This window comes from Spea bombifrons, chromosome 7 (assembly GCF_027358695.1).
Source record: "Spea bombifrons isolate aSpeBom1 chromosome 7, aSpeBom1.2.pri, whole genome shotgun sequence".
NCBI lineage: Eukaryota > Metazoa > Chordata > Amphibia > Anura > Pelobatidae > Spea > Spea bombifrons.
Window position 1 is genome coordinate 30,852,001 of NC_071093.1, and position 22,106 is coordinate 30,874,106.

At 37.1% G+C, this 22,106-nt stretch overlaps 1 protein-coding gene across 1 annotated transcript in view; it reads right to left on the bottom strand.

Annotated features, from left to right (window-relative positions):
- The window catches only part of PTH2R (parathyroid hormone 2 receptor), a 100,892-nt gene that overhangs the window by 41,028 nt on the left and 37,758 nt on the right, over window positions 1-22,106 (bottom strand). The window contains exons 5-8 of the mRNA XM_053471466.1: window positions 20,916-21,013; window positions 20,010-20,196; window positions 17,490-17,643; window positions 2,189-2,249 (exon numbers count right to left, since the gene is read on the bottom strand). Coding sequence (XP_053327441.1) covers window positions 2,189-2,249; window positions 17,490-17,643; window positions 20,010-20,196; window positions 20,916-21,013 — 500 coding nt within the window. The remainder of the gene's footprint in view (window positions 1-2,188; window positions 2,250-17,489; window positions 17,644-20,009; window positions 20,197-20,915; window positions 21,014-22,106) is intronic.

Consider the following 22,106-nt stretch of genomic DNA (forward strand, 5'->3'; position numbering starts at 1 on the left):
GACGAAGACACGCAACGCGAAGACTCTTCGGTCACTTTCCCATCTACCCTACCTTATCTACGCAGCATAGCAGGGGTTAACGGGAGCGGAAATTCGTAGGTTCGCCGTCAGGAGTATCTGTATGTGATTGGCTCTGGATGCCCTGCCCCTTTGCTGAATGTGCCTAACATGGACCTGGTATCATTCTGTGTATATGTTGTTCATGCATTCATAATAGCAGTTTATACATAAATATTTCACTACTGTAAACTTTTCATATTTTCGAAAGCATTTCTAACGATAGCACTCTATTGGCTCTTTATTTTGTCATCATTCGGTAAGCATATCCCAATGAGTAGACCTTATGTAGTTTTAGTCGGAAACATTACATGTAGGCGGTCTACTCTTTCTTATTTGCCATGATTATCACAAACTGGATTGCTTATAAACCCTTGCAGATTCAGGCATTGTTTAGACCCTGAGAAAGTTGTTAAGGTGAAATGTTCCTCGGATATTTGGAGCGCCATTAGTGCAGAGCCTGCTTTTTTTTTTACTGGCAGCCCACAAGTGATGACAGGAGAGGCAGAACTGGGGCAGAAGGACAGCAGGGTTATAGGTATTTTCTACTCCATGCTTAGGTTATGGATGAGCAGCACACATCAGCTTACATTTGGCAACTCTGGTGGTGCAGTCAACTGGACCACATGCAGGCACAACAGTAGAAATAGGATTGGTGGTGACTGACTGGTGAAAGCTCTTAGAGATGGGCAGCTATTCCAACTGAAGAGCAATATAGACTGTCAAAATTGAAGTGCCATAAGATAACCAGATGCAGACAGCAGCTGAGGGAGGAGCCAATAAGTTGGCCAATAAAAATTATTTTAAAACTTGGAGTGACATATTTGTCGGTATGGTCTGTGAAATGCAGCACAAACGGGGCATGCTAAGAGAAAGGAGTGAAGCAGTATTTGGAAATGAAAATTGCCAGCAGCAGTGGCAGCAGCATCACCTATGTCCCATTCCAAATCCCTTGCACCTATGCAGAGCAGCAGTACTCCCAGAGCACCTTGATACTTTGGTCAGATTAGCACCTCTGAAATGGCCAAAGCCTACCTTAAAGAACCGCCATTATCTCCTACTACTGACTCTCTAACTTATTAGGACCAGAAAGCTGTTACCTTTCTAGGCCTTTCCTTAGTGAACCAGCAGCTGCTTTCATACCCACCCACCAGTGTCTAAAGCGAGAGTGTTTTCCTTGTAAGAGGCAACATATCAATCCCCAAAAAGCACAGCTCTCCTCACACCTAGTGGAGCAAATGGCTTCTTAAAAATCAATCTGGCCAAATTAGGTTACCCAGCATTCCATATTCAAACTGAGTGAGGTTCTAGTGCTGGTGCCACTACTCTGTCTCCTTCCTTACTCTAAGGGATCATTTTTTAAGAATTTTTTTTTAATTTTCTGGCATCTGAAATTTGTCTCAGCCAAACAATCGAAAAAACAATTTGTTGTACGAAAAAGAACACAACATAAACAAAATGAAAATGTCACCCAAAATTATTTTGCTTGTTATGCACTAGTGCAATAAATATAGTTATCTACACATACTGTTTTCATGGAAAACAATGACACTTCTGCTGTGTAACATAATTGCAAAATGGTTTTCTAATGATCAATTAGCCTTTTAAACTGAAATTTGGATTAGCTAGCATAATGTGCCATTGGAACACGGGAGTTGCTGATAAAGGTTCCTGCTACAATAGTCATATACAACATTAACAATGTCTATGCTGTATTTCTGATATTGTAATGGAAAACTTGCTTTTCTTTAAAAAACAAGGACATTTCTAAGCGACTCCAGTGTATTATGTGTGTATTACATATTGCTCATTTTCCTCCATCTGGTACATTTCCAAAATCCTTTTATTTTAGTCTCTAGAAGTGCCACATAATGTCATTTGCAAGGCATTTCCATGATTCTAAGATTGAAGTAGTTTGCATTAGACTCACTGGGGTCAATCAGCCAACATAATGCATAAGCTGAGAAACCAGCAAAAGACTTGACACACACAGATAAAAATCCTGTGAAAGTTTCACTTCAAATTTGAGCTTGAGCCTTTTAAGTCAGCACGTTCAACTAAATAGGTAGGACATGAAAGAGATTTATTGTTAATGTTTTCACTCTCATACACTATAGTGTATCGTTCTTACCTTGCATCTGCCAGGGTTGCACGTACCACTGCCCACACAACTACGAATACAGCAGGAAATCCTACAATTATAAAAGGAGAATGGTAGTTAGTAAAGCAACAGCAACATTATATCTATTGGATCCAATTACACTGTGCGAGGGTCACAACTAGTATATTTATAATTACAGACATTGGTTAAAAAGCATCCCAGCTATCTGAGGGATACTAAACATGTTTAGTTGAATGCTGAATTTATTAAATGGGAACCAGGTGACACATGTATGTCTCTCCATGGATGCGACTTCACTTTACACATGTATTCCTCATGATAAGGGTCTTTGGGCATTGGAACAGACATTCAAATCTAAAATTGATTGCACCCTAGACACTATTCAGTTTTTGATAATGACAGCTGATTTTTTGTTAAAACATAATAATTTTATCTTTCAAGATACTTTTCACCTTCAAATTTGTGGTATTGCAAAGGGGTCATGCTTTGCACCTTCTTATGCTAACATCTATATGGGCTCATGGGAATACCATTATATCTATATTGAAGATTATTTTATTCAGAATATTGTATGGTAGATATATTGATGACCTTCTTTTTATTTGGAAGGGTAGTGATCCAGACATTATTTGTTTGGTTTATTTTGATGATAATATAAATGTAGCCTTCACTCATGCCACACATGACATGACACAGTGGAGACTGCAGGCAATACTTTATTTACACACCTCCTCTTGTCATCCATTCCACACTATTAGAAGTATTGCAATGAGCGAATTTGTAAGATTGAGATGTAACTGTTTTACCCTACAATTATTTGAGAGACAAGCCATGTTTTTAAAAGAACGATTTGAGAAAAGAGGCTATTCCAAAGATATAATTGTTAGAGCCTTTGTTAAAGCCAAATCAATGAACAGGTTAACTACAATACAGGACAAGACAAAAGACAAAGTCAAATTCCATAAAGAGTCTCACAGAGAACAACCAGTTCCATTCTTCCCTTCCTTCAGTGCTGAATTCAATCAAATAGTTAAAATTGTCAAGAAACACATTGAAGTCTTAAGAACGGATAGTACGCTCAAGAAAAAAATCACAACAAGGCACAAGATTTGTCTCTAGAGGTGCTGGTATTATAGGTCAAAAACAAAGACTAATAAAATGTGGTTAAATAGTACTGGTATGTTTTCTTGTGGTCACCAAATCTGTTAATGCTGCAATTATGTAGTCAAATCCAAAATATATTGTTTCTACTCTTATAAGTAAGGCATATGATACAAGACATTGTATTAACTGTTCTACTTCAAGTGTGATTGATTTGATTTGCTGTAAAAAAAAATTCAATATACAGTATATGGGTTATGCTGCAAGACCGGTCACACCTATTGGATATTCAGAATCGCATTAATATAGGATCTAGTGACCAAACAGTTTTGCAATTCAAAACAAAACTTTCTCCTTTAGCTAAGCATTTTCTGTCTGTTCCAATGGCAACCTTAATATTTTCTCACTCATACATATTGATAAAATTAATTTACCCCAATGTGGAGGTGATACATTTAGCATTCTATGTAAAAAGGGAAACTTACTGGATTTTCACTTTAAAAACGAAACCTCCTGATGGCTTCAATTATAAATATGATATTCCACAACTTTTTAATTGAAGTTATTGGATATTTATGTATAATTTGTCCTACTCATTAATACTGTTATAAAATGTGTGAAATCATTATTATTGTGTACAATCATAAATTAACCACTTGATCATGGGTCCACTCTCTATATATTATCCTCTGATAATCCTCTATTTATAATCCTAACTTGTAGTTTTTTGTTTGCATGATTTATATCACATGTGTCATACACATTGTTTATTATTTCACATTTATTAATTTCATTATGACAAATAATTACTTACATCCACATATTATTTGTAGACATATCTATTCATCACATCTAGCATTCACACATATCATATATATATATATATATATTGTAGCAGGATGGCCTGATCAAAACAAGAAACTCCGAACACCAGCAGAATAAAAGCAAGATGTGGTTTATTGCAGATTTGTACAGTCCACGGCGATGCACTTCATAGTGTAAATAAACCAAAACAAAAACAAAATCCTTTTGATACAGTCTGAGGGCTTCTGGCTTGCCTGCCTCTCACCCTACTCCCAGACAACTAATGCCTCTAACGGCCGCCCCTTTAAGCACCTGAGTTCAGGTTAATTGGCTCCACCTTGCTGACCTCCAGCAATTAACCCTCCCCATGCTGGGAATAATGAGCGTTCCAATCTGCCACTTATGTAGACAGAGTCCATTACTTTGCCACAATATATATATATATATATATATATATATATATATATATACATATTATTAACCATAATATGTATATAGATATATATATATATATATATATATATATATATATATATATATATATGTGTGAATGCTAGATGTGATGAATAGATATGTCTACAAATAATATGTGGATGTAAGTTATCACAGTATGGAATTTTTTATATTTTAATATCATCACACACAGCATTTACACCCACCACACATATACTACTATGAATATATATCTATTACTGAATTAAGTCGCATTGCACATTTTTTATTCACTTATATTTATTTCATTATTTTTTGGGGACCTAATATTTATACTCACATTTCACACTACACTTTCTTTAATTTTGTTCACCTTTGTTTGAGGACAGGGTATTTTCTAACGTAGGCCGACCGGGTAATTTGGGCAATTAGACTCTCTAGTACACAGCCTACCAAGTGGGCTGGTTGGCGTACCTGGAACATCCAGGCTCTGCCTACCCAGAGTCCTACCTCTTCGGGTAGTTGGTGGGTCTATTGACATCAGTGGGAGGTCGGTCTGCTGAAATTGGATTTGGGGCTAGCTCATGTTTAATGTGGTAGGAGGAGAAGTGGCCGAGGAGTGGGGCGTGCCTCCATGCCATAGCCCCGACCCGGATGTTATCCACAGCAACCCAGAAAAGCAGAACTTTACCCGATGTCTCCGGGCTTAAACGGGAAAGTTGCTGGTTGGGCCTTGTATCCAGCTTAGTTATATGATGGAGGTTTGTGTCTAGCCAAGTGTACATAATATGCAGAGTCCTCTGATTTGATGTCATATGAGGTAGATGCTAAAGCAAATTTAAGGTTTGACTGTAGCAATACTCTGGCTTAGGCCCAACCAAAGTACAGCACTGCAGTATAAATCTTAAACAGGATTCATTTATGACCAGTGATCTACATTCCATTTCATTAAAAATAATATTTGGATAACCTTTACTGCATACTCTAGGTGAATAATCAGCAGAAGAATCACGATAGTAGAATAATCTAAAAACTGACAAAACCTAACCACATTGTATAATATAAAGTGGTTTTATATTCTTCAGCAGAAGAGAAAATTACATAAATGAATGGGAATCATTTTCTAGGCTAATTTGTAAAGTATGAAAAGAGGATAAAGGTCTAGCTGACTGCCTCAACAAATATTTGTGTTCCGTTTTTAAAACAAATGTAAAGGAAAGGGACATCAGTTAGGAAAAAAGTAATGTGATACATGTGAGTTTATTGAGTCAGAGATTCTACTTTAGTTGTCTAAAGTAAAGACAAATATGTCGATGGGGCCAGATGGGATTCACCCCAAGTTATTAAAAGAGCTTGGTGGTGAACTAGCAAAACCGTTAACAGATTTATTTTAATGAATCATTGGTAACGGGAGTCGTCCCAGGGGATTTGAAATTAGCCTGTTTAGAATGTTGTGCCTAGTCACAAAAAGGCAGTAGGCAGGAGTTTGGCAACTACAGGCCAGTAAGTCTTACATCAGTAGTAGGGAAATTAATGGAAACTATGTAAAGGATAGGATTGTTGAACATCTGAAGTCACATGGGTTTCAAGATCAAAAACAACAAGGGTTTACCTCAGAAAGATCCTGCCAAACTAATCTTATTGATTTTGATTGGGTGACTAAAGTAATTGATCAAGGTGGTGCAGTAGACATTGTGTATCTAGATTTCAGTTTAGATCCCAAAGATTGTTGAATGGATTAGGCAGTGGCTGAGTGACAGACACCAGAGGGTTGTAGTCAATGGCGTATATTCGGAGCAAGGTCTTGTTACCAGTGGGGTACCTCAGGGATCTGTACTTGGACCCATTCTCTTTTATATTTTGTGATATTGCAGAAGGTCTTGATGGAAAGGTATGTCCTTTTGCTGATGACACAAAAAATTGCAACAGAGTGTATGTTCCTGGAGGGATAAGCCAAATGGCAAATGATTTAGGTAAACTAGGGCTCTATCTTTTAATGTGGATAAATGCAAAGTAATGCAACTAGGGCATAAAAACCCAAGGGCAGAGTATAGAATATTAGATCCTGTCCAAACCTCAACGTGTGAGGAAAGGAATCTAGGGGTAATTATTTCAGAGGATTTAAAGGCAGACAATAAAATAGAGCAGCAGGAAATGCTAGCAGAATACTTGGTTGTATAGCGAGAGGTATTAGCAGTAGGAAGAGGGAAGTGCTCATGCCGTTGTACAGAGTGCTGGGGAGACCTCACTTGGAGTATTGTGTACAGTACTGGAGACCGTATCTCCAGAAGGATAGTGATGTGTTGCAGAAAGTTCAGAGAAGGGCTACTAAAATGGTTAATGGGTTACAGGATAAAACTTACCTGGAAAAGTTAAAGGATCTTAACAAATATAGCCTAGAAGAAAGACATGACAGGGGGGATATGATAGAAACATCTAAATACTTAGGTAGTCAAAGGGATAAAGGAAGAAATTGTATTTAACAGAAATACTACCACAAAAAGATGAGCCTTAAGCTAGAGGGGCAAATATTTAGAAGTAACACAATTGTTAATATTGCAAAAAATATGAAGAAGTGTGAGTAAAGGTGAAATACTGCACTCACAAAGCCTCCATGGTGAATGAGCCCATCAAAATCACGTAAAAAAAATCTTCTTTTTTAATAATTACTACAAAAACAAAGCGTAAATGCACATTGTGTAGTATCCAAAAGTTATATAGAATATATCTGGTTAAACCCACTTACAGGAAATAAAGGCACTTTAACTGGTAGTGCGCAAAACAGCAATATATATATGGCTCCAAATGGCTGGAAACTCATTTATACCACACTTGGAGGAACAATCTTCTTTTAGGACATCACAAGGCTTTTCCCTAAAGATAAGGACATCTGGTGTGCCTTATATACCAAAGATCTCTAATGTCAAACAATATTGACATCTGTTGGGCTTGCTGCAGGGGCCCACAGAGCAAAAAACAGGCCTTACAATATTTTCTTGGCAGTTTTTTTCCCTATATATTTTACTTAAAAATATTCATTTTATGCTAGCAGTGATCATATGTAAAACAGCATGAAAGAAGCTTTGTAGCAGAAATGCCTAAGGCTAAGATTTACAGATTTCACTAGAATAATCTCTCACTTTTCTGTGTTCATTTCAATGATGAAGTAATATCTGTAACAAGCTTATTTAATGTAAAAATGTTTCAATTTAATATGAATTTATGAAATAATTCACTTTTTAAAAATAGCTTTCATGTTTAATATGAGTGGATATGCTTATAATAACGATAAAATATTTGTAGCAATAAAACTATGTGCACATTGAATACCAAATAAAACCAAAACCAAGGGTTTAACTGATTTGCTCCATACTTTTATTCTAAGATACTGGGTATTTTAAGAGGGAGAGTTACAAACATATGTTTCTCTGGTGGCTAAAAGAAACCTCAGTTAGTAATGTGTGGTCCCACCAACCCAAACAGCAAAATAATTTTACAGGCATGAGTTGGGGGAATAAGGAACGGCATGCAGGGGTGGGTTGTGCCCTGAGCCAGTCCAAAATTCTAAAATCAGGGTCAGCTATGGACCAGACTTCTCGTGGAGGCAGGAGTGCTGCAATGTCATGTAACATGCAGCTAGAAGGAAGAGCTCCAGTCCAGCTAAGGTAAAGTTGTAAGGGGTGCTAAGGTGTGATAGAGTGGGTATATTTTATAAGTATGTTCTGTGTTCGCATGTAGAGTACATGTGTATGCTAGTGAGTATGCTACTGGGGGAAAGAGATCATTCAGCTGTACCTGCCCATCTGTGCCAGTACTCCCCTGGAAGCATGATGGTAGGAACCATTGCACTTTAAACCAGCAACCCAGCCTCTGGTAGTTGGTACACCTAACTATTACACCATTGCTTTTGGGTTGCTGGTCTCTCTACCTCCCCATGGACATAAGATGGGCAGTCAAGGCTCACTGATGCACATGGGGGGCAAAGACGGGCCCGTGTGGTCATATCCAACAGACTAACTACTGTGGCTCAAATTGCTCAAAAAAGTTAAAGGACGTAAAGGATCTGCTGGTAGCATCTTGGTGCCAGATACTAGAGCACACCTTCAGACGTCTAGCAGAGTTCATGCTTAGACGGTTAAGGGCAAAAGGGGGACACAATATTAGGCAGGTGGTCATTATGTTATAGCTGATAGGTATGTATGTATGTGTACATACATACATATATGACACTGTGTTTATGTCATGTGTTGTTTATCTGAGGTTGTGTTTAGCTAAATTTTAGACCTGCTAAGGAACAGATGATTGCTATTATATCCTGATATGTCAAAACCATAGAGGGTGTATTCTCTTTTTCACACAAATGCATATACACTATATAAACAAAAGTATTGGGACTTACTGACAATAGTCAGTTGTCCCAATACTTTTGTTCATATAGTGTATATGCATTTGTGTGCATTCTAAATACATTGATATGTAGTTGGTTCATCCTTTTTGCATCTTTAACAGCTTCCACTCTTCTGGGAAGGCTTTCCACAAGATTTGCCCATTCATCCAGTAGAGCATTTGTGAGGTCAGGCACTGATGTTGGATGAAAAAAGCCTGGCTCACAATCTCTATTCCACGAAATGTCTTGGTATGTCCTGTTTAGCATATCCATATAGAGTGTGTGTGTGTGTGTGTATATATATATATATATGTGGCAAGGTAATGGAGTCTGTCTACATCAGTCGCAGGTTGGAACGCTCAATATTCCCAGCATGAGGGGGTTAATTGCTGAAGGTAAGCAGGTGGAACCAATTAACCTGAATTGTTTAGAGGCATTAGTTGTCTGGAAACAGGGAGAGAGGCAGTCAAGCTGGAGGCCCTCAGACTTTATAAAAAAAAGGTACGGTCCAAACAAACTGTGTTGTACTGCTAGTACTTTGATGACTGGGACTGGGACTGGGACTGGGACTGGATTAGCTGGCTGGTTAGTTAGTGAGATAAGAATTTTGTATAGTTAGAGTAGGAGTATAGATTGAGTAGGATTTTGTTTTGTATATTTATACTGCAAAGTGCAACACTGTGGACCTTACAGAAAGCTAAAATAAACCACATTTTGTTTTTATTCTGCAAATGATTGGAGTTTCTTGTCTGTAATCAGGCCATCCTGCCACAATATATATATATATTGAAAAGCATCACTATGGAAACAAATGTAAATTTATTATTAGATACCTTTTACTCATGTATCATTTCAATATCCTTAATTATACAATTTGTTATATATTACATCACTTAATTTAACATACTGGTATATCTTACATTAGGTCTACAGAATTTAAAACTTTTCCATATTCACATCAACTTCTTTGTGTATATCTTTGTACACAATCTTCTTTGTATAAGCCATTTTTTTCTTTTTTTTTTTATCTACTCTTTTACTAATTTGAAAAAATGCGAAAGCTTGAATTTGTCATCTAAATCAAAAGGATATATATATATATATATATATACGTTTTTCAATAATTAAATATAGAAAGCTAAAAGCCCTTTCATCATTACAACTAAATATCTAATTGATCTTATGAGTCTAAAGATTTTTCATTAATTAAAACAGACTTCTGTCTTGTTTAACATTTTCTTTATGGGTTATGATAAGCATATTGCTGTGATACAGTTAATCACCACATAATGCAAATATTATGAGAGTTATTAGGTATGCGTTAAAGTTGATGAATATCTTTCTCCTATATAGGTTTCTGCCATGATTCCTTGATAAAATCAGTGGTAGGGTTATTCTTATGTAGCTGCCAGTCATCTTTTCTTTTACTAGTGACTGTGTACTCTGCATGCTGATCCTTATTTTTTTTACCATCTGCACAGCAGTCAGCCAGTTAGCTTTTGTCCTATACACTATGCAAATTCATTAATCAAAAGTAAATGCAACCAAAAAAATAAGACCAGGTTATATGTCAGACTTCTCTTCTTTTCTGTTCCCATAACCATTCTACATGTCTCTATGGGATATTTATCACTATATACTCAAACGTATTCACAATAACAAGTGCCCAATAACTAATTAGACATAAGATTTTAGGGGAGATTTGCAGGTAGATTAATAGGTCTGGATTAACACAAGACGTGCTCACAATTAAAATTGGTTACTCAAGGGAGACTCCTACAGTTTCACATCGAGAAGGGCTTAATTATATGATTAGAATAATCTACTCGCCAACAATACTCTTGAATACCCAAAGGGGTAATGAATTAAAGCTTGCTAAAACAGCAAGGCAACATATAAAATTGTTTTAAGACAAAACCATGTAGCTTACAGTCAGAGAACTGGGGTCGGGACAGCAAGGATCAAAAAAAGCTTTAACCAATTTCATAAATGCCAAAACCTGAATTTATCAAAAGGTTATATGAATATGTTTCCATAATTAAATATAGAAAGTTAAAAGCCCTTTCATCATTTCAACTAAATATCTAATTGAGCTTATGATTCCAAACACCGCTTTCATTAATTAAAACAGACTTCTATCCTGTTTAACTTTATCTTCATGGGTTATGATAAGCACATTGCTGTGATACAGTTAATCACCACATAATGCAAATATTATGAGAGTAATTATGTACGTGATAAAATGTATGACTATTTTGCTCCTGTACAGGTTTCTCTGGGCTCTGCCATGATTCCTTGATAAAATCTTAATCAACCAAACTCTACTCAGAAACAGTATATTTATTTAATAATCAACTAAAATCTACTGTGTGCAAGCAAAGTCAAATGCCTAATTTTGTCAGAAATATATATTTTTTGTGTTGGCTAAAAACTAGAGGTTTTGCCACAAACTGTAAAGCTTCTCCAATCCACCCCATAACAGTACACTTTCTGCACTAAAATAAACTATTAATTAATCAGTATGGTAGATGAGCGATGAGCATCAACCTCAGCCTGTGCCAAGCTGTTATTGACTGCCCCACACTCCAACTCTAATCAGTCTGTAACTAACTGATAAGTTAAAATGGCACCAGCACACTTACATATCTACCGAGATGGAACACCCACTGACATCAGCGGGAATGCCCCTGACGTCAGCGGGAACGCCCAGTGATGTCAATAGGACAGCTGATTGATGTCACTGGGCAGTCTTGGCCGCAGCCCACAAGGGTAGGCTCCGGGGGGCCTGAGTACAGTTGTTTCTAGGTATGTGGAATTGAAGAACCCTGGCATAAAGAATAAACAATTTTATTGTAGTAGTCAGAGAGTGCCCTTATCCAAAATATACTCCTAGAATAAGCACTTGTACTTCAAATTCAGTTTCTTTTCCTAAGTTGTATGGCACCTGCAATGCATACTTAGCTCACAGTGAAAATCAAATATTCTACCAACTTCATGTATAGACACAACTTTGACTGAAACATAGCATTATATACTGTATGTTGACAAATTTATATGATTTTGATACTTAAATATCACTTAATATATAATTGAATCAATATTATATTTATTTACAAAATTACCACTTGTACAGAACATGTTCTTATAAGCATAAAATCCCAGTAAAATATACATTCATAGACATACATGAGACAAATAATAAAGAAAACCATAATATAACAATTTCACACTTTAGAAATCCTCAGGATCGGGTTTTTTTTTTTTTACCATGTTTGCACTAAATGACCAGAACAGTTTTTGTGCTTCTGCTATGACTTTATTAAACTCTGATTGCCAATTAACTCATTTAGTGCACTCCCACACATTATATGTTGTTTTTTTCAGCACAAGTACATTATTTTTTCCTGGCTACGTGAAATTACTAAAACAACGTGTGGCTTGTATTCAGGAATACCCCATATGCATGGGTAGGGCACGTCTCTTCGGCACTGCAGGTAAAAAAATTGTAACATGCACATTACAGTTTTCAAACTGAATTCTGCAAAATCAGTTTGTTGGGTCCAGGTCTCATTTGAGACACGGTAGAGGTCCCATATTTCATTTTAACTCCCTAAAACTATATATTTCCAAAAACTAGACAGTTCAGGGAATCTAGTTCTGGGCATATTGGCCTGCCCCATGCAGCTGATTCCACACCGGCGCCTTCCAAACAACGGAAAAAAAAAACATTTTTCACATCCACTTTGACCACAAATTCTCAAAGGGATTAAGGTCTGGGGAGTTTCCTGGCCATGCACCCAATATTTCGATGTTTTGTTCCCAGAGCCATTTCATTATCACTTTTGCACATCATGCTGAAAAAGGCATTGTTTGTCAGCAAACTGTTCTTGGATGGTTGGGAGAAGTTGCTCTTGAAGGATGTGTTGGCACCATTCTTTATTCATGGCTGTGCAAAACTGTTAGTGAGAAATGGGATTCATCAGAGAAAATGACCTTAACCCAGTCCTCAGGAGTCCAATCATTGTACCTTTTGCAGAATATCAGTCTGTCCCTGGAGAGAAGTGGCTTCATTGCTGCCTTTCTTGACAGCGGGCCATCCTCCAAAAGTCTTCGCCTCACTGTGCGTGCAGATGCGCCCACACCTGCCTGCTGCCATTTCTGAGCAAGATTAAGTTAATTTTCATGGCAAAGAGGGACTTTGCAATTGATTGCAATTCATCTGATCACTCTTCCGAACATTCTGGAGTATATGCAAATTGCTATCATCTAAACTGAGGCATCAGACTTTATGAAAATTAATATTTGTGTCATTCTTAAAACTTCTGGCCACAACTGTACTCGTACATATGTCATTTTATCAACTCCTGGCCTTAAAGGACCAGTGTTCATTTATATTCTTGCTCTGAGCCTCACACGTTTGTATTATTTGATTCTTGGGAGGCAGATATAAAGTCATTTAGCATGAAGTTACATACTGAAAATAAAAACATACAAGTTGACCGGAGATAGGAACCATTAGGCCCATCTCGTCTGCCTATTTTCCTGACTAAGACTCAGACCTGAAGCTGCCCTTCATCTTGTCTTTGATTAAATATAGCTTTATGCCTATCCCAAGCATGTTTAAGTTCCCTCAATCTATTAGTCTCAACAACATATTAATAGAGCAGCCTCTTACCATCTACCACCCTCTTGGTACAAAGTAAAAAATATACAGTAAAGAATTAGCAAAGTAAATTAAAACAAATATGCAGGTGCACGCTGCAAAAAGTGTTGTCAGAACTTGTGGATCCAGGAGGCCACTAGCCCTAAAGTGCCTGGGCTGTTTTTAAATCCGTAGTCCAGTCTTCCATTTGATTATATATTGATTCATTAAATTAAAGAGAATTTGATGGTAAGTGCATCAAGATGGCCTAACTCCCACCCACACAGTCTTGATGCTTCCTGGTAATTATTCAGCTGTTACATCATGAATATTGATGTGTGAACGGCTGGATCTTTCTGGGAAGTGTACGTGGCCAATTCATTTATTGAAGCCAGTTTGTGAACCTTAGGGGGTTTGCAAACAGTTTGTATTGCCACTGTGTCCAATCAAATAACAGCAGGGAATAATTATATGATGAATATATATTATAAATAATGAAAAGGGAAAAAAAAGACTTACAATCTCGAAACAGTAGGCAGAATAGGAAAGCAAACACATTTGAAAAGATAACAGTATATTACATTATTTATAAAGGCAGATAAAGTATTAAATAAATATATTATACATTCTATATTTAAAATATACCAAGGGACAAATTGAAATTGCTTCCAAATAAGTTATACAAAAACTGACATTCATGAAATACAACATCTTAAAGATATTTCTAATTGCACTGACTAAACTAAAGACAAAGAAAAAAACACTTTTGTGTGCATGTCAATTTTGTAAAGAAGGAAAGGAGAAAAATCCTCCTCAAACCCCCCCCCCCATACAAGTCACTGCCTCTAGCCTATCTTTCTTCCATAGTATTAATGTACGGGAATCCACAAGGGAGAAAAATAAATCCCTTACACTCCAACCCGATGCTCGTTTCGCCAAGACGCACCTAGGTTTCATCATGGTGGGGGATTAGGGGTATAAGGCATTTCTGGAGGCGGAGTGGCACATAAGGGGTCAAAAGGCATATCATGGGGCACAGTGTAATATAGAGGGTTAAAAGGCATATCATGGGGCACAGTGGCATATAGGGGGTATAAGGCATTTCTGGGGCAGAGTGGCAAGCCTGGGGGTAGATGTGCATAACTGGGGGGCAGGTTGAAAAATAAAAAGAAATAAAAACCAAAAATATATATTTTTCTCAATCATAGCTTTTATTAAAAAAAAATAGTTTACATGAATTAACATTTACTAGTAAAACTTTTTCCCTATAGGGTCGTCTTATATTCAGGCTTTTTCTTTTACCTAAATTAATATTCAGATTTTGGGGGGTCGTCTTATAATCAAGCAAATACGGTATATGGAATAGGTTTAGGAATATCCTAAATATAACACAAGACCATAGACCAAGCAATGTTTGAGGTTTCTAGAACAGGAAGAAATGGTTGGACTAGATGGGTTGAATTGTTCTTACCTGCCCTTAAATTCTATGTTTCTGACAACTATATATCGTTCAGCAGAAAAAAGCCTTACAGTTTTATATTGACTAACCAAACCAAACTGTGACATAAACTTGAGCACTTTGTCTAGATTTCTTTCATTTTATTTTAAAAAAGAAATCTGAAACGAAAGGCAATGTTTTGGTTATGATTAAGTATCACATGTAAAAATGTGTTTAAAATGCTGTTGTAATTTACACTGTTACTATCTCTCAAATATAATTTTTTTATATAACAAAGAAAAAGCAGATACATAAAATAAGGCCATATATCACAATCAAGATAATAAAAAAACACACAACTCTAAAATTTGTCAGGATATTTTTATGCTTCTTTTCTGTGCCTCTAATAAGAAGACCTGTCAAACAAATCATATATACTCTTCTACTGGATTGTTGCATTATTACGCAAACAGCATTTATTTATTTATAATTTGAAAGACATCACTTTTTGAGAGGCTCAGAAGGTTTTTTGCATTATTTGTTTACTGCAAATGTGCCTACAAAAATCCATTGGGAGATATATACAAATTATTCTAACAAACATTCCTTGTATATTTATAAGCCTTTTGACAGCCATGTTTTAAAAATGTGCCTAAAATAAAGTGAAAACACTATATAAAATACAATGCTATCCACATAGCGCTATCCCCAAATATATTGAATATAACATTCATGCTGATGTTCTTGGTAAATAAAATAATTGCTATGTTGTTCATGTAATGTTATTTTCTACAAAATATAAATAAAAATAGCTACCGGACAATTGTTTTGTCTTTTAAAACAGCCTGGAGAATATCACTAGAAATTCTTTATGCCCTGAGTTATATGAAATACAACACCTTTGTGATCCTAAAAACTAGTACATGCAACATCAGAAGCTTGAACAAGTCAAGAACGAATTTGTGCAAGTGTTACACAGGGGAAGTTATGGTAACATTAATTTATACATGGGTGCACCAGTAATGACTTTCAAAGGTGACTTTCAGAGAGTGTCTCTGTAGGGTGGTCTTGGTAAAACCCAAAGCTACACCTCTAACCACACCTCTAAAACAAAGATATTTCGAAATGTTTAGAGGTATATATTTTGAGCAATATAAGTGTGGTTTCATTTAACATGGCATCCCTCTAACACCTACGGAAGCACATAATCACATTTCTTCCTGAAAACTGTCATATACGCCGATCAGCCATAACATTATAGCCAATGCCATCAGTGAATACCGTGTCCATGAAAGGGTGTACATGGTCTGCAAAAATACCTAGGAAGGTGGTTCGTGTCAAAGTGACATCCACATGAATAGCAGGACCCAAGGTTTCCCGGCAGAACATTGCCCAAAGCATCACAGCTGGTTCACTGTTTTTCGTTTCTTGGACCACTTTTCGTAGGAACTGACCACTGCAGACCAGGAATACCCCACCACCACAATTGGGCCCTTGTCACTCAGATCCTTATGCTTGTCCATTTTTCCTGTTTCTAACATCAACTTTGAGGATGAAATAGGGATTTTAGTCCTCCTGGCAAAGCGCAGGGCAACCTTGGAGCAAGTTGGCTTGGGGAGACTAATAGCTTTGGTGTCATGAGTTAAAGGTCCGTGAGAGTGACTCTATTGGTTGCCGGAGGGGGCTTGTCTGGAATTAACCAAGGACGAGCAGCTGCCCTTCATTGATTTATGGCAGAGAGGCCCCCCTACCGGCGACCTTTAAAATCAGGGTGCCAAAGATGCTGTGTATTGTCATCCTGTTAACCCTGTATTAACCCCTGCAAAAAAACAAAAAAAACAACACAAAGAACGTACACAAATATTTGCCCGAAAAGAACGGGAACGGGGGAATATTCGTGGAATACGAAAGTTATTTTTCACGAAGACGAACTCGAAAACTTGGCCATCGTCCAAGTCTAATATATATATATATATATATATATATATATATATATATATATATATATATATATATACTGTACATACAAGGCCTAAAAATGTGCCATAATAGTGTGAACTCAAGAAATGCAAACACTTTTAGTTTTTATATCCTGTGGATTTAATCTTCGTTGTAGAATACCATCTGTCAAGAATAACATGCAGAGCACGATTTTCTATTTACCTGTTATCTGTTTGTATAACTCTATCATAGTGTGGGTACATAGTGAAATAATGACCCTAGTTATGCTCTACTGTCTGAACAGAGATTGAATACGAAATATTCGACATCATATCAAGGTTTAAAAAATAATAATAAAGTGTGTTTTTTTTATCTGGTGTAATAATATTCATAGTGAAGATAAAAGTTACTTTTTTAGACAAAACCAGGTATTGCCTTCTTTGTATTTAGATTTTCAAAGAAACCTTCCTTTTAATAAATATATTGTATTGTAATAATTAGAGAATCATGGCATTTTATTTTGACTATTGTCACAAATCCATATTCTGAAATTTAAAAAGCTTACCCCAGCCTATGAGTGTGAAGCCCCACAAATATTTGGTATCTGAAAAGAAGGCCACAAAAATCAAGCTGTGTAAGTAAAGTCCTTCAACTAGGATCCAATAGTAATTTGTTGCCAAGAAGTAAATGAACATGACAACTGCAATCTTACACCCAACCTGCAGAAAAACAGAAACAAATGAAAGACGTATGTTCAAAACCACAGGAAAAGAAATGTCAAAACAGTAAAGGGGCTTCCACGTTTGTAATAACTGCTTAATTTTCTGGTGCACTTGGGGTAATTTGGAGCTCCTTGGCAAAAAAACCCCCAAATGTTGATGCTTCAAATAAACCTGTATAAAATTAATGACATGTACAACTATCCATAACTTGCAAGTAAAATTGTTAATTGAAATTACCTGAAACACGAGCATTACTTTTGATACCTGACTATATCTGTATATAGAAAAAATATAAAGCATACGTAGAATTAAATTATACAAATGCACAGCCTATTATAATTTCCAGGATGTTCTGAAGAAAAATCACTCAGAACATAACAAATTGATGTTACTGAGATATTCATCAAATCAAGCTAGGTGCCTGTTCAGTTTATCTTCAAGCAATGGTTACTCTAAAAATAGATTCAGAGATAAGTCATGAAAAAATGTGGTTTGCCTTGAAAGCGAACACTCCTTTTGGACATGTAAAATACATTATTTGGACAAAAGTATTGGGACACCTGACTATTACACCAACAGGAACTTTTTGACATCACACTCTAATTGCATCGATATTAATATACCCATAATAGCATTTTCCAAAATGTATTGGTATGGTGAAGGGGGCATATCAAGAAATTTTGGCCAATGCTATACTTCCAATGTTGTGGGAACACTTTGGGGAAGGCCCTTTTCTATTCCAGCATGACTGTACCTCAGTGTACAAAGCAAGTGCTAATATGTGATAGGAAATCTATTTTTATTTCTTCTGAGAGATGTTTGTTAATTTCTTTATTCCATAATTTCTAAGATATAATTGCTGTTTAGTACAGAAAATGTAAATGCCTGATGTTTAACCCTAGAGGTAGACATAGAATTGTGGCATCTTTTTGATCACAACTCACAATACTCAGCCCAAACAGTAAAAGATGCAGTTATGTTCATTTGTTTCAGGGATCTACAAACCAAATAACTCCTTTGTTGTCTGTATCTCACTGCAACCCAACCAGCATTTCTCAGTGATTATGCACCTCATAAACTCCCTGGTTTTTTTCTACATGCAACGCTAATCCTACCTCGCAACACCTCATCCATGCCATGAACAGTGTCACCTGTGAAATAGTTTAGGTTATCATTCTGTACTGTACAAGGACAGGAGTTTAGCATGGGCCAGAGTGTTTCTCACAAGACATATTTTGATAATAACTAAAGAAAATCTAGACAACAAAATATTTCCATTTTCTCTCAATAATTGAAGATTCACAAGATGCAAGTAACCCAATGCTTAAACTAAAATCTGCCACATAATCCAAGTTATATTACAATATGTATTTGTATGCTGTGTATGCATTATAGATTTGTGCTGTTATCAATAGTTTTAAAACATTTACTAAATGAGTTATTTACACTATTGTTATGTATTTGTTATAATCATAACAGGGTAGGCTGTCTCAAGCGTTCTCTCCTTTGGTAAAACAGCTTTGTAAGGGTTGGGGGCTAGCAATGCGTAGAGGCTGTCTAGTCCCTGACAACCTGAAGTGAGTGGGGAATAGGAGGGAAAGTGGACAGGGAGTGGTTGTAGCCAAACACCAATCCCTGCCCACAGAACAAAGGAACTATCTTGTGTACTAGTGGAAGCAGTGATTCTCTTGGAGACTCTCGGTCAAACCCAGGAAGTTCACAGATATGGTTTAGAGCCCTGCGCGGGACTACTTTTTTAATCCCGCTCCCGCCTGCCCCTGCGGATTTTAATCCCGCTCCCGCCCGCTCCCGCAATGTGGGTGTTCCGCTCCTGCCCGCTCCCGCCACATTTGTGGCCAATCCCGCCCGCTCCCGCCACATTTGTGGCCAATCATGCCCGCCTCCTTACCTGATTTCCTGCGCAGTCCCGCGTGACTGCCCTCGAGTTGTTCCCTCACGGTGTCTCTTGCTCCGCCCAGGAACAAGGCGGAGTCACAGGAAGTGACGTCACATCACGTGACTCCGTTTTGTTCCTGGGCGGAGCAAGCTAGGAAACACTGTGAGGGAGCAGCAAGAAGGCAGCCTTGCGGGACTGCGCGGGATTACCGGGACCCGCAGGTACAGTGCCTGACCGCCCGCTCCCGCCCGCAGCCCCAGCAAGACCGCCCGCGCCCGCAAGTTTTTTGGCGGGACCCGCGGGATCCGCCTCCCAGTGCAGTCCTCTAATATGGTTCTCAACTTTTACTTCATTGTAAACTTTATGAAATCTTTAAATTGCATATAAATGTGTGAGTGGATGCACATCTTGCTCATACCAAGGATTAAAAATGAAATAAAGAAGAAAAAAAGCAAAACTCTCTTACATATTGAGATTTGTCCAGCACTGGAGCCACCATAATACTTCGTAGATCCCCCATTAGCATTGCATCAAGTTCTTTTGCTCCAATGTGTGTGTGAACCACTTTATCCTTAATAAAGATACTTGCAGCTCGTAGCATGAATGATACAAACAAATGCATGTGGATATAGTTTCTGGTACAATGTAAACGCCTGAAGGGAAAAAAAAAGACCCTGAATAATATCAATCAAACCGGTTAACAATTGTTCTTCTCTGTTCAGAAAACACACAAATACCAAGAAATAGATTAGGTTTCATTTAAGGCACACTGATGTTTCCACAGATTTAAGTACAAGAACAAAAAAATCTGAATTATTATTGAAGAAGTCACTACTGCAAATGTAAGATCTAATCATGTTTTTGTGCTCTTTCATTGTAAGACTAGTACTAAGCTTCATACCTGGTCATTGACCTTCTAATCATATTAACTAGTCAGAGAAGGATCATTTTGTCTTGAGAATTTGGTTGGCAGTCACTCTAGTTCGCATGGCTTTAGTGATACTATCTGAGTGTTATTTATATGGTTGTCACCCAGACACAAAATAACTTTAATGAGCAAATTAAAATCAATATACCAGCAATGTAAACACACAATAATGTTTTACTTCTATGAAGGGATTTTCCAAAAATTGCTATGCAAATGACTGCCATAAAAATAGACACTTCAGAGATGTAGAACAGTAGTCTAAGACTGTCATCTTGTGAGGAGGAGGCAGCTCAAATATTAAGTCATATGTGGGAGCCACTGGTTCTTCAATAGCAGTACATCCTGGTTATAAAATCATAGTGATTCAAAAGAAGAGATTACGTGGTAAGCAGTATTTCTTATTACAATATTTCATTTTATAAGAAAAGAGTTGTTAGCTCTTACCTGAAATAACCAATGACGAAGATAGCTACTGCCAAGGAACAGAAGGATATTGAATATCCCACTGTGTACATGACATAAAGTCGTTCGAAAAACTCTCTCTGTGGATGAAGATAATTAATTATGGTTAATGCATAGTTACATTTCCTCCTTGAAATATAAGCACCAAGAATTGAGGATCTAGTTTGCAAACAAATTTATTGTCATAAAAGCGACAAATATATGAAATACTAGTCAACTGAGAGGTCCCAAAGTTGGTATTCCAAAATCTAAAATATGGTGAAAAGCTTTTTTTTTTTTTTTTTAAATTATTTTACTCATTCTCAAAAGCTAATGAAAAAACTGCCAAATAGATTCTAACATTTGTCCTGCGTTTAGAAAACATAATGTTTTTATGTGTTTTTTGCAAATTATAGGGCAATAAGTACAAGTACCGTATTGCTATTGCAAAACCATTTTTTAAAATTTGGTCATACTGCCCCCATGTGCTATTCTGGACAAGTTTAGTGCCAGTCAGTTCATTTTATCCCATCAAACCAAATATGTTTGAAAACTCTATGGTATTTCAAATGCTTGTATTTTAACTATTTCAATGCATTAATTTTACTACCATCCTTTGTCAAACTATGTGGTGGTAATTTTTTTGTGTTTATTTTTCACACACATTGTATTTCAGTTATTAATTGACAGCTCCAGTTATTGTGCAGTTGCGGAGTTGCACAGGGCATGGTGCAGGGCGACTGCACTCTTCAGGGTGTTAAACACCTAGGGTTTGCGGCCACATACCAGGGCCCTAACATAGCAGTGGATGTTGTCCAGAACAAAACAAAGTGATATCCTGCAGGTATTCTGAAGGCATGAGACATAGCTCAACAGAGAAATGTGCATGATGCTGCAGGCTGGGAGTAGGGAAGCTAAGCAAAGCAATAGCAGAGGGTAAAGAGAAACATAACAAGCAAGGGAACTCCGCAAGCAAGAGGGACAGAGCAAGGAACAGGGAGATCGAGCAAGAAACATAGCCAGACAAGACATACATGGTACAGGACACAACAAAGGACAGGGAACAAGGCAAGGAACACAGGGTGTGGAGTGAGAAGTCGAGATCCTCAGACACTTCTCTTTTAAGCAAGGATAGGATATCTTAACTGTGACATGGGGAGAGGAGAGAGGAACCGAGATCCCCAGATGATTCAG